This window comes from Oryctolagus cuniculus, chromosome 13 (genome assembly GCF_964237555.1).
Source record: "Oryctolagus cuniculus chromosome 13, mOryCun1.1, whole genome shotgun sequence".
Taxonomy (NCBI): domain Eukaryota; kingdom Metazoa; phylum Chordata; class Mammalia; order Lagomorpha; family Leporidae; genus Oryctolagus; species Oryctolagus cuniculus.
The window spans coordinates 3,112,994-3,126,169 of record NC_091444.1 but is presented as its reverse complement, the minus strand read 5'-3'; the positions used below and the strand labels follow the sequence as shown (position 1 = coordinate 3,126,169).

The window sequence follows — 13,176 nt, the reverse complement described above, 5'->3', positions numbered from 1 at the left end:
CTAAAATGACGCGTTGCTTTGGCTCTACCAAAACATGAAACCACAGCCAAAGCCTCATGGCTTGGTGTGGTGCAGAATGCTACAGATTAAAGTTGTGCCAGTCCAACTTTTGTGTTTGATGCAGCCAATCCTCTTTCCCCTCAAACAACTTCACAAATCACTACCCCATTTTGCAAAAGATAGAAAGCATCAGTCACTTTCCCTGTTGACCTGAAACGTTCATCACTTAAAGCTCCGATAATGAGAGATAGGAAAAGGGCACTACTACAAGAAGCGACATCTGAAGAACAGTATTAAGCAGTCTTTCTATTATTTTCATGATCCAATTGTTGATGTGAGGTAACAGGCCCACAAAAACAAGCTGAAAGCCCAAGCGACTACATGATACAGATAAAAGCATGCTTTTCTTCTTAAATCATAAGCCACTCAAATTCATGACCAACAGTTTTGGAAAATAAATGCATAATTTTATGCACTACTAAGTACAGCATTTAACTTGTATCAAGCCCTATCTTAAAAAAAGTCAAGTTGAAGCAGTGATTTTTGTATTAAAAGCCCCATGTTTAATCTTATAATATATTACACTATTTATACTTAGATTACTTCTTATTCTCAAGACTCAAAGAATCAAAGGACCACTGAATCTGTGATGATCAGAGGCATCCACCCACAGGGATCGCACTGAGCACGGGGACAGCAGTGATGGCTGACCGGCGGGGTGTACCTGGGTGATGTCATCTCATTCCATCTTCCCAACCAGCCTGCACAGTCGCCACTACTCATGTCCCTGTTTTACTGATGAGGACAGTCAGCCAAGCCCCACCCAGAACATATTCTCCCAGCACCATATCAGCTCTGGGAAAGCCCTGATTTGTAGCCCTTCTGCCTGTTAACAAGATCAGGGTAACTCCAGCCACCACTAAGACTCTGACTGCTGGCTCTCGGCATTGACACCCTTCACATGCTACAGTGTCAGACCAGCTGTGTGAGGACAAGCTCTAATGACCCGTGGTGAGCCACAACGAGAAGGGTCTCATGGTGGATGAGGACGCAGTCAAGGCATACCAGACACATGACTGCTGTTGACTTTAATCCTAAATCGTTTGGCAACTGTTAACAACAGTCCAGCACCAGTCAGCAGATAATGAAGTTTACGTTAACGGTTCTATCAGGACGATTCTGGAGCAAGAGCTAAGAAAGCCTTTGTTTGAGGATTCGTCTGGGAGAGTGAAGATCTTGAAAACGAGCGAGGATAAAGTTCACTTCAGTTCACGGAACGAGGCATAAATACGAAACATTTGTTGGCATGTTCTCCTGATCCAACGCAAGTCACCCTGGCAGAGAGGCCTCACCCTTCCATGGTGCACCACGGGATGAAAGAGAGCCCTAACCCTTCCATGAACCACGGGATGAAAGAGGTCTCACCCTTCCATGGTGAACCACGGGATGAAAGAGAGCCCTCACCCTGCCAAGGTGCACCATGGGATGGAAGAGAGGCCTCACCCTTCCATGGTGCACCACGGGATGAAAGAGAGCCCTAACCCTTCCATGGTGAACCACGGGATGAAAGAGAGGCCTCACCCTTCCATGGTGAACCATGGGATGAAAGAGAGGCCTCACCCTGCCAAGGTGCACCATGGGATGGAAGAGAGGCCTCACCCGGCCAAGGTGCACCATGGGATGAAAGAGAGCCCTCACCCTGCCAAGCTGCACCATGGGATGGAAGACAGGCCTCACCCTGCCAAGGTGCACCATGGGATGGAAGACAGGCCTCACCCTGCCAAGGTGCACCATGGGATGAAAGAGAGGCCTCACCCTGCCAAGGTGCACCATGGGATGGAAGAGAGGCCTCACCCTGCCAAGGTGCACCATGGGATGAAAGAGAGCCCTCACCCTGCCAAGGTGCACCATGGGATGGAAGACAGGCCTCACCCTGCCAAGGTGCACCATGGGATGAAAGAGAGGCCTCACCCTGCCAAGGTGCACCATGGGATGGAAGAGAGCCCTCACCCTGCCAAGGTGCACCATGGGATGGAAGAGAGCCCTCACCCGGCCAAGGTGCACCATGGGATGAAAGAGGCCTCACCCTGCCAAGCTGCACCACGGGATTGAAGAGAGGCCTCTGTGGGGAGCAACTCGGACTATACTGTTACTGGAATTAAGACTTATTCTATGCATCTGCTCTCCCACAATATGGCGCTGGGAGAGGAGAAAACAGCTTCTACACAGCTGCCTCCAGTTCAGCCAATAAACTGTAGGACTTGCTCCTGATTGGAGGAGAGCAGCGTACTCGGCATGTGGGCAGCCGAGTTGGGATTGGCAGAGGAGGACTATAAAGGAGGAGAGAGACGGCATGCACCAGGAACATCTAACGGGAACATCTAAGGGGAACACCTGTGCAGCCCCCGAGAGAGCCGGCCGGCGGTGTGCCGCTCCCCTGCGGAAGTGGGGAATGTGGCAGGGGGAACTACCCTTCCACGGAGGTGGAAGGGACAGTAGCCAACCCGGGAAGAACCAGCAGCAAACCCGGGGAGGGCCGAGCAGACGAAAGAACAGCGCAGGGTCCTGTGTCGTTCCTCCATGAAGAGGGGGAGCGACATAATGGTGCCGTGACTCGGATAGGAAACTTAGGAGGGAAGAAACGGGAAGAAATGGGAAAATATCGGAGAGAGAGACTAGCAAACAGCCTAGGGAAAAGCCGGACGAAAAAGGTGCCGGAAGAAGCTATTGAAAGCCTAGGCATAGACTCAGATACGGACTACGGGGGGAAGCTGGGAGAAATCTCTAAGGTTGAAAGCGAAAGTGAAAGCTAGAACAAACAGACTCGGATACGGACTGTGGGGAGAAGCCAGGAGAAATGAGGGAGGAATATTGTTGGAAGAAAACTTGGGGAAACATACCGGGTAGAGAAAAATGTTAGGGAAATTGAAGCCGCGGGGGGCAGGCCGAGGCGGAGACGAAAGCCACTTTGGGATTCTCAAGTTAGCCCGGGAATAAGGGGCGAAAAGTTAAAACCAGAAGCGGAAATGTAAGCCAGGTTGGAATCCGTCTGATTAGCCCGGGGAGCAAAGGACGGGAAGCCAAATCGTGGGGCGGCAACGTGAGCTGGGTTGAATTCGCCAGGTTAGCCCGGGGAACTTAGATTGAATGCTAGTGGTGGAGACGTAAGCTACGCTGTGTGACTCGCGGAGGCTGCCGCGCGCAGAGAGAGCGTGCGGGGCACAAGTAGATAGGGAACGCTGGGCTGGTGCGAGGCCGTGGTGCAGGCGCGAAGCCGGGAAGCCGCGCAGATGAGAGAGGCGCGGGCTGAAGCAGCTCAGAGCCAGGAAGCCGCAGGGATAAGAGAAACAGAAGTTTAAAAGTAAAATGAGAGAAATAGGAATGTTGGTAGACAGATGTAAAATGGGAGAGATAGGAATGCCCGGAGATATAGAGAAAAATAAAGCCTCCCCTCAACATGGCAATGAGAGAGCTTGGATTCGGTCTGCCTGATTAGGAAGGCGGTGAGCACCTGCGGGCGGCTAGCAGCTTATGCACCGCAGGTCACCGAAGACAGGCACGTTATTAACATCAATAGTCTCCCCACAATACCGCAATGAGAAGGCTTGGATTCGGTCTGCCTGATTAGTAAGGCGGTAAGCACCAGTAGGCAGCTCGACCAGAGTATGAGCTGCAGGTCACCGAAGATAGGCACGAATCAACACCAATAAGCCTCCCCACAATATGGCAATGAGAAGGCTTGGATTCGGTTTGCCTGATAGGGCTTGTAAGCACCTGCAGGCAGAGCAGAGCATGCGCTGCAGGGCACCGAACACAGGCACGCATCAGCGCCTAAAAACCTCCTCACAACATGGCGAAGAGAGGACCCGGATTCGGTTTGCCTGATTGATAGGACTTGTAAGAACCTGTGGCAACTCTAGCAAGTAGAGCAGTGTGTGCCGCGGGACACTGAAGACAGGTGCGTATCAATGCCAAAAAATAAAAAGAAAGGGGGATCTGTGGGGAGCAACTCGGACTAGACTAAGTTACTGGAATTAAGACTTATTCTATGCATCTGCTCTCCCACAATATGGCGCTGGGAGAGGAGAAAACAGCTTCTACACAGCTGCCTCCAGTTCAGCCAATAAACTGTAGGACTTGCTCCTGATTGGAGGAGAGCAGCGTACTTGGCGTGTGGGCAGCCGAGTTGGGATTGGCAGAGGAGGACTATAAAGGAGGAGAGAGACGGCATGCACCAGGAACATCTAAGGGGAACATCTAAAGGGAACATCTGAGCAGCCCCCGAGAGAGCCGGCCGGCGGTGTGCCGCTCCCCTGCGGAAGTGGGGAAAGTGGCAGGGGGAACCACCCTTCCATGGAGGTGGAAGGGACAGTAGCCAACCCGGGAAGAACCAGCAGCAAACCCGGGGAGGGCCGAGCAGACGAAAGAACAGCGCAGGGTCCTGTGTCGTTCCTCCATGAAGAGGGGGAGCGACAGGCCTCACCCTGCCAAGGTGCACCATGGGATGGAAGAGAGGCCTCACCCTGCCAAGGTGCACCATGGGATGGAAGAGAGGCCTCACCCTGCCAAGGTGCACCATGGGATGGAAGAGAGGCCTCACCCGGCCAAGGTGCACCATGGGATGGAAGAGAGGCCTCACCCTGCCAAGGTGCACCATGGGATGGAAGAGAGGCCTCACCCGGCCAAGGTGCACCATGGGATGGAAGAGAGGCCTCACCCGGCCAAGGTGCACCATGGGATGGAAGAGAGGCCTCACCCTGCCAAGGTGCACCATGGGATGGAAGAGAGGCCTCACCCTGCCAAGGTGCATCATGGGATGGAAGAGAGGCCTCACCCGGCCAAGGTGCACCATGGGATGGAAGAGAGGCCTCACCCTGCCAAGGTGCACCATGGGATGGAAGAGAGGCCTCACCCTGCCAAGGTGCATCATGGGATGAAAGAGGCCTCACCCTGCCAAGGTGCACCATGGGATGGAAGAGAGGCCTCACCCTGCCAAGGTGCACCATGGGATGGAAGAGAGGCCTCACCCTGCCAAGGTGCACCATGGGATGGAAGAGAGCCCTCACCCTGCCAAGGTGCACCATGGGATGGAAGAGAGGCCTCACCCGGCCAAGGTGCACCATGGGATGAAAGAGAGGCCTCACCCTTCCATGGTGCACCACGGGATGAAAGAGGCCTCACCCTGCCAAGGTACATCATGGGATGGAAGAGAGGCCTCACCCTGCCAAGGTGCACCATGGGATGAAAGAGAGGCCTCACCCGGCCAAGGTGCACCATGGGATGGAAGAGAGGCCTCACCCTGCCAAGGTGCACCATGGGATGGAAGACAGGCCTCACCCTGCCAAGGTGCACCATGGGATGAAAGAGAGGCCTCACCCGGCCAAGGTGCACCATGGGATGGAAGAGAGGCCTCACCCTGCCAAGGTGCACCATGGGATGGAAGAGAGCCCTCACCCTGCCAAGGTGCACCATGGGATGGAAGAGAGGCCTCACCCGGCCAAGGTGTACCATGGGATGAAAGAGGCCTCACCCTGCCAAGGTGCACCACGGGATGGAAGAGAGGCCTCACCCTGCCAAGGTGCACCATGGGATGGAAGAGGCCTCACCCTGCCAAGGTGCACCACGGGATGGAAGAGAGGCCTCATCCTGCCAAGGTGCATCATGGGACGAAAGAGAGGCCTCACCCGGCCAAGGTGCACCATGGGATGAAAGAGAGGCCTCACCCGGCCAAGCTGCACCACGGGATGGAAGAGAGGCCTCAACCGGCCAAGGTGCACCATGGGATGAAAGAGAGGCCTCACCCGGCCAAGCTGCACCACGGGATGGAAGAGAGGCCTGACCCTGCCAAGGTGCACCACGCGATGAAACAGAGCCTGGAAAGTCTGGAAGCATGCAAGATGGCCAAGAAGGCCATAAGAAAGCAGAGAAGCACATGTGGCAATCTTGGATTCTCTACAAAATTTCAGAAGCGTGAGGGTGCCATTACCTTTCTCCTAGGAACAACTACTGAGGCTGTTTTCTCTCCTCCTCACAGCTAGAAAACTCTCAAGGAATGTTGGGTGAATCTCAAATGTCTGGGGAGGCTGGAGAGAGCACAACTGGCAATGGTTCAGGACTGCAATGTGGCACTCGGGGTGAGGGGACTTGAAAAGGTCTGTGGAAAGTGGAGTTACAAGATACATTTCTTTTGGTGTAATGCATTCTGAAATTCATGCCTAGCTTTTTCATAATCTGAACTTCCATCTGTGTTTTCAAGACCTACGATATGTGTGGATTTCAAAGCCTTTTACACCAAACTAAACTTATCTTTTAATTTAACTTTCCACAACCTTTTTGAAATACCAACATATGCTTTTTAAAGATAAGAATTCTGTACCCTACTTATTCAAGCATTACTGTATTTTATACCCTGCTGTCAGAATAAGAGGTTTCGTCCACATAGAGATTTCCAATCTCATTCCCAAGGTATTTCTTATAATAACCAACATTTAGTCACGGTTCACACACATCTTGCAGTGCTGTAGACAAATTCTATAGAGCCTTTGTGGTTATTTCCAGCTCTGCTGATTCTACCCCCAGGGCATAATCACCAAGAATGCACAGTGTTCCCCAGACAGCCCGGGGCCAACAAATCATCAATGATCCCATGAAGGAAAAATTCGGTTTATATCTTGTTTACAGAGCCATAATTTTCATCTAAAGACTTAAGTTAGTAGAGCTGAAATGTTCTACTTTAAGAGAAAAAACATGCATTTTTCTAACTTTGGTTAGAAAAGAGAAAACACTTTGGGCATGAAAATCATCATATACAAGTGAAATTACCATTTAATTAAATGCCACATTTTTTACATTCTTAAGAGACGGAAATATTTAAAATTAAGTCGCTGCTCTGTACAAAACCAGCTCTGCTTTGTTTCGTGTCTTAGCAGGCTATGTGGAAACAGTGCATGCGAGACAGGCAAGGGGGCAAGGAGGACCAGGACTCCCGCAGAACCCACGTGCCGTCGCCACACACATCCTGGGTCCTGCACAAGGCGACTGGTGCGCAGTAACTGCTGGTCAGTTTTTCAAAAAATCAGGCACAATCTGTTTCCTTGTTGCCATCAGCATCTCCACATCACAGACAAGGGGCAAAGCCTGAGCTCGGCGTCGGGATGTTAACACTCAGGGATCTGGTGGCAGAAGGGATGCTTCCTGATAGGGACATGCCAGTGCTGCTCCTGCCAGGGACACAGATGATGCCTGCGGCCTCAAGTCGGACCACACCAGGTGCCGGGGCCCTCGGCTGCCTTCTGTGTACGGACGCCAGGTGCCGGGGCCCTCGGCTGCCTTCTGTGTACGAACGCCAGGTGCTGGGACCCTCGGCTGCCTTCTGTGTACGAACGCCAGGTGCCGGGACCCTCGGCTGCCTTCTGTGTACTACCGCCAGGTGCCGGGACCCTCGGCTGCCTTCTGTGTACCATGGAGAGGATTGCAACAGTCTCCTCTTACGGTTGCCACACGCAGTTACTGTGCAAAAGCCTATAAAGGTTCCCGGCACAGAGCGTGGAAGGAGAAAGCACCCGGGCATAACACTACCGTGACTACGCTGACCGTCTCCAGTGTCTCCAGTGCTCACTCTGATTTTGCCCTTCTGACAAATAATCCTTCCAACTGGTTCAAAGCTACTGGACATGGGAGGACAGCAGGTCAGTTTCAAAACCGATCTGTGTATCAGGCCTGATGCTTACAGCCAACATCCAGTGTCATCCTGCCAGTGGCTCTTCCAGCATCGTTGACGGCAACACATGTGTAGTTGCCGGCATCCAGGTCTTGCGTTTCTTTAATCTTCAAAAGCCCCAAGGCAGGGTCAATGGCGAGGAATGTCGAGGGCCTCAACGCCAGATCTCCTAAGTGAAAACAAAGGGTGGGATGTTAAGCACCGAAGCAGCTGCATAGTTTACTCAGCTGTAGCCTTGGTTTCAAAACTGCTGCGTAAAGTTGACTGTAAAGTTATGAAATACAAGCATCTTGGCACAACATGGGTACTTTCGATAATCTAAAAGCTGCACTATGTACAAGCCTTTCCTGTTTATTGCTGGATATTCAGGGCGATCTCTGGCAGAGGCTGGCAGCAGTACTGACCACCAGGTCAGGAGGAAACAGACCTGTTTCTACTTCCTTTGGAACACTGCATTTCTGGTAGCCCTGGAAATGCCCAGGAGACGAGTGTAGACTCGATGTAGCTAAGGACCAGGATTCAGGTTTTCTGAAGGCCCTCAGAGTTTTGTCTTAGAAGAGGTATAAGCTGCTGAGAGAATTCGGAGGATGCCTGGTAGGGAAGGGATGACAGCCAGCTGACGACAGCAGGGAAGACTTACGGGGAGGAGAGAGAACGAACAAGACGCTTCTGACAGAGGCCAGAGAGGTTCCGTTACAAATTCTCAGGACACCTCTACTAATTTCTATTTTGTTCATCAAAATTCCTGAATTGGGGGTGATGGGATTTTGGAGGGAACAGGTGGGGAATAAATGTGTGGGAGAGGACAGGATGGGGCAAGAGAGAGCAGTGTGCCGAGGTTACCTGGACACACTGGGTCCCTCCGCACCGCCACTCCCCCGGGGACCACGTCCCCCGGAGGCAGACGATGCTCGGCACGGCAGGGCTGTCTCCGGGGCACCTTCTCCCTGTGCTCCTGCCCAGGTGTCTCTTCCCCAGAGGGAAATCACCCCCAACAGTAGAAAAGCACAAGCAATGCCAGGCATGGGCTGCTTGGTGCCAGCTCAGCTCCCACCTCTTTCGGGTTTGCTTTTGTGAACGGTAATATCAAACACGTGAGGACCCTGGAATCTTCCAGAAGAACTGAGGACCATTGTTCTTAGGGCCTCACAGAGCTCCCAGATACCAGGTCTGAAAAGGAACTCCCTCAATCGTCATACGCCAGCTGTGTGCGCAGGGCTCAATGACCAGAGACCATGCGGAGAGCGCCCAGGAGCTGTTAATTTTCTAGGGTCAGCAACCAGCAGACCAAGGGCAACAAACAGATACTTCTGGCTTTGTTTATATAATTTTCTGAGGAGGAGAAGTCAAAAGTGCTCTGAATTTAAAAACAACAAAAAAGACTGCATTAGCAATCAGCTGTCAATGCCAAAAACAAAGCAGTTTCCAGCTTTCCAATATGTAAAACCCCAATTATCCCGGTCAGCCTGCTACTACATACCATGCGAGAAGGAGAGACGCGCCTGAAGGCGTGTCCACGTGCCTCTGGGAAATTTTCATAAACAGAAGCAGATGATGTCGGCACAAACTCTCCTCCCAGCACGGGAGGTGCACTGTGACCTCGCTGCTCACCAAGTATGAGGTGTTGGGAATAAAATGCATTTAGATTTTCGGGATTTACTTCTCTATTATATGTCTTCTGCTCATCTCAGAGAACAGAGCAGGATGAAGAAAGACCTTTCTTGCCAGTAGCTTCTGTCCAACATAAACGTGTCAAAAAAGCAGCAATCATGGAAAAAAATAGGTTGGCAAATACTAATCCAATCAAGTTTGCATCTTGATCCCATCTTGACAGCCTCTCCTATTTTGATTGCTACTGATCAATCACCCACCAATTTACTGAGAAGCCACAGAGAAATTCAGGATCTTTCACATGGATCTGAAGAAATGATCACTTAGTTTTAGGTAAGATTATTCCACGCTAATTTGTTGTAGGGTTTAAAGATCACTGCCACACAGGAAAGTTCCCTTTTGTGAGTTTAAACGCCCTCCTGTCCTCCGTGGATGTCAGACTGACACATCGTTATCCTTAGCACACGAGCCATTCCAGTGTGGTTGATAATGACGCAGTTTCCAAAAACACTTGTCTCAGTACTCCTCTAGGACAGTCTTCAAAATTACTGTGGGCCCAAGGGATTTTTGTTTATGTAGACATTTATTTGCATTTAGCATTTCAGAAATCAAATTAAGAAATTTAAAACCATGCACATTAACATAATTACACTCATATATTTAAAAACAATGAGAATATTTCATGAAAAAACACTAAATTTTCCCAAACAAGAGAAATGCAGTGACAGAGTGGCACTGACTTGTGCTGTGTGACAGCAGACAGCCAAGCACTCTCACCGGCTTGTGAATTCCCTCTCTGGATCTCACTCGGACACAATGGGAGGGGAAAGGGCACAGGGCATCTCAGTGTTGTTAGGAAAACTTCCTGAGCTCACGGAGTCCCTGGAAGAGCCGTGGGAGCACCCTGAGGTTCCAAATGGCATCTCAAGCACCACCAATCTCAATAAAGAAATCCAATCGCTTCACTATTTTACCACAAATATCCTTTCCTCAGGTTTCAACAATGTCCCTGATCTCCCTGGAACCCACTTCATGTTGCTCATTTCTAGAAATAAAACCTCCAAAATTCTGGAGAGCACCTGCACTTAGAAATTCCTTTTCTTTGATGGTCTTGATGGAACAGAGTTTATTACCTATATTGTTTTAAACACTTATTCCATTCGATCAAAACTGCTTGAGAAAAGTATGGAGAGGTTGTTATTCTTACGGTGGATGCAGGAACTTTTCTTCCTCACCCCATGGTGCCCACAAGGCAGGATTTTCCTAACCCTCCTGAGGTCCTGTCTCAGCTGCCCCCACCTGGCTGGGAAGGTAAGGTGGCCTGAGACTGGGTTCCAGTCAGCTGTGCCTGGTGACGAATGTTAGGGCCATCTTCCGGTGTGGCCCATCACATCCATGCACACACCCCACCTTAGGTGGTTCATACGTGGGCAGGAGAATGGGATGTCACCAAATGGACCCACTGACACGGGATGCTGATGGGCGAGTAATTCAGCTGGTAATTCTAGAATCCTCCACGTGATGGCTGCACGTTGTCTGTGGGATCGAGATGGGCGTGAAGACTAACCTTCTCAGGAGAGTAGCCCGGACAGGGGAGAATAAAAGACTTCCTATGCGACTCTGCTATAATATAGGCAGAAAAATGAGCACAATCCATTACTTTTATGGACTTGAATTTGCATTATAAACTACTGAATGACCCTTACAAATTACTGTCTCCATAACACATATTTTATGGCTATTTAATTATAATGTGAATTTGATGTTTCACTGACAATTCAAATATTTAAATATTGTTTTATGTTAACTGAAATAAGCCTCTCATGGAGCAAATCCAGAAATACTAGCTTATCAAGGACTAAAAACCTTAAACATGGAAAACCATGATAATGGCTTCATTTCCTGGCTTCCCTTCTTTATTACGTAAAAGTATGTTTTACATACAGCCCTTTGTCACCCCCCTCCTGTTCCCTAGGAGCTTGAACCAGAGGTGAATTCACAATTTCCTGATTATGACATCAACCTGTTGCTATGGGAATGTCTATGATTTAACAAGCAGACTCACAACAACAGTGCTGTGTACTTTTTAGCATTTTTCATCGGAAGATTTTGCAGTTTCTGAATAGTCCTGGCAACCTCCCTCTGAGGGGTCTGCAGGGCTGCTTCTTTTTCTCACACTTTGAAAGGAGCAAGCCGGACGCAGAAGCGGGGTTCTATACAGATATCTGCTGTCGGCTCCTGAGCCTGGACCGCCATCACTACGGCCAAGAGGCGAGCACTGTCACGTTACTGTGGCGTCACAGAGGTAGCAGCTTCCTCTCCCAAACACAGACAGATGGCTTCTATTCCTATACAGGCATCCAGCCGCACAAGAGGAAGCTGACCACGAGCGGCGTGTCTTTACTGCACATTTACAGCAAGCACAGCTGGGAATCCACTAAACATCTTAATGGTGAGAACCATCATCCTCAAGAAAAGGGAACTAGACTCAGTGAAGCTATTGTAAATGTTCACTGTGATTCTGGGAGAATTCTCTACAGGAAACAATCCTACACTAACAGAGAGAGTGCTCAGCGGGATTAGCGGGGGCAGTCCTCCCCGGCTTTGATTGTCATGGCCCTGTAATCCACACCAGATGTCAAGTCCTGAAGTACAGAGAGCGAGATCCTGAACTAGCCTCTCTAGTGAGATCATAAACACATTTTATGGGGCTGCTAAGTCACACACCAAAGAAATCCTTCCTAAACACAAACCTAAGTGAACCAGACGCAGACATACTTGGGAAACCTACCTTTGAACCATGTCACCTGGGGCGGAGGGACGCCGGACGTTCTGCATTCCATGACCGTGGTGTCCCCTAGAGCGACCAAAAGCTCGCTCTGAACCACAAGCAACTTTGGGGCTTCTGAAAACACACACACACAGAGTCAGCATGTAGCACCACCCACAGGGGCCTGCGGATGTTCACCCAACAGTTAGAAGAACAGGGTCAGCATTTGGGTGCTTGTGGCCATTTCGGTGTTTATACACAAAGGCACCCCTTTAATACACACGCGCACGGATGTGTGTGAAGAAGCGCAGCTTCTGCCAACAGTTTTTTCCCCACTCATCCTCATCACATTATTCTGTACTCTGTCTATTAGTTACCACAGATCAGGGAAAACATTTGATACTTGTCTTTTTGGGACTGGCTTATTTCACTAAGCATAATGGTTTCCAGTTGTATTCACTTTATTGCAAAAGACAGGATTTCATTCTTTTTCATGGTTCAGTAGTATCCCATCATGTATATTACCACATTTTCTTTATCCAGTCATCGTTGGTGGAGGTCTGGGTTCATGCCATATCTCAGCTAGTGTGAACTGAGCTACAATGAACATGGGGCACTGTAACTCTTCCATGTGCTGATTTCATTTCCTCTGGGTAAATTCCCAGGAGTGGGGCAGCAGGGTCACATGCTAGATCTACTTTCAGATTTCTGAGGAATCTCCATACTGTCTTCCACAGTGGCTGTACTAGTTTTCAGTGTACCCAACAGTGCATTAGGGTACCTTTTCCCCCTACTTCCTCTCCAGCATTTATTGCTATTTGATTTTTGGGTGACAGCCATTCTCCCTGGGGTAAGGCAAAACCTCACTGCGGTTTTTATTTGTATTTCCTTGATGGCTAATGATCCTGAGCATTTTTTCATGTGTCTGTTGGCCATCTGAATTTCACCCTTTGACAAAAATGGCTATTCATGATGTCCTTTGTCCAGTCCTTCACTGGATTGTGTGTTTTGTTGTTGTTGAGTTTTTGAACTCTTTATAGATTCTGGGTATTAATCCTTCATAAGTTACATGGTT

General features: G+C 49.8%; 1 protein-coding gene across 4 annotated transcripts in view; it reads right to left on the bottom strand.

Annotated features, from left to right (window-relative positions):
- Positions 1-13,176, bottom strand: part of HMCN1 (hemicentin 1) — a 459,307-nt gene that overhangs the window by 225,372 nt on the left and 220,759 nt on the right. For all 4 annotated transcript variants that reach the window (XM_070055058.1, XM_051820384.2, XM_070055057.1 and 1 more), the window contains 2 exons: positions 12,123-12,236; positions 7,731-7,889 (listed from right to left, as the gene is read on the bottom strand). In XM_070055058.1, coding sequence (XP_069911159.1) covers positions 7,731-7,889; positions 12,123-12,236 — 273 coding nt within the window. The remainder of the gene's footprint in view (positions 1-7,730; positions 7,890-12,122; positions 12,237-13,176) is intronic.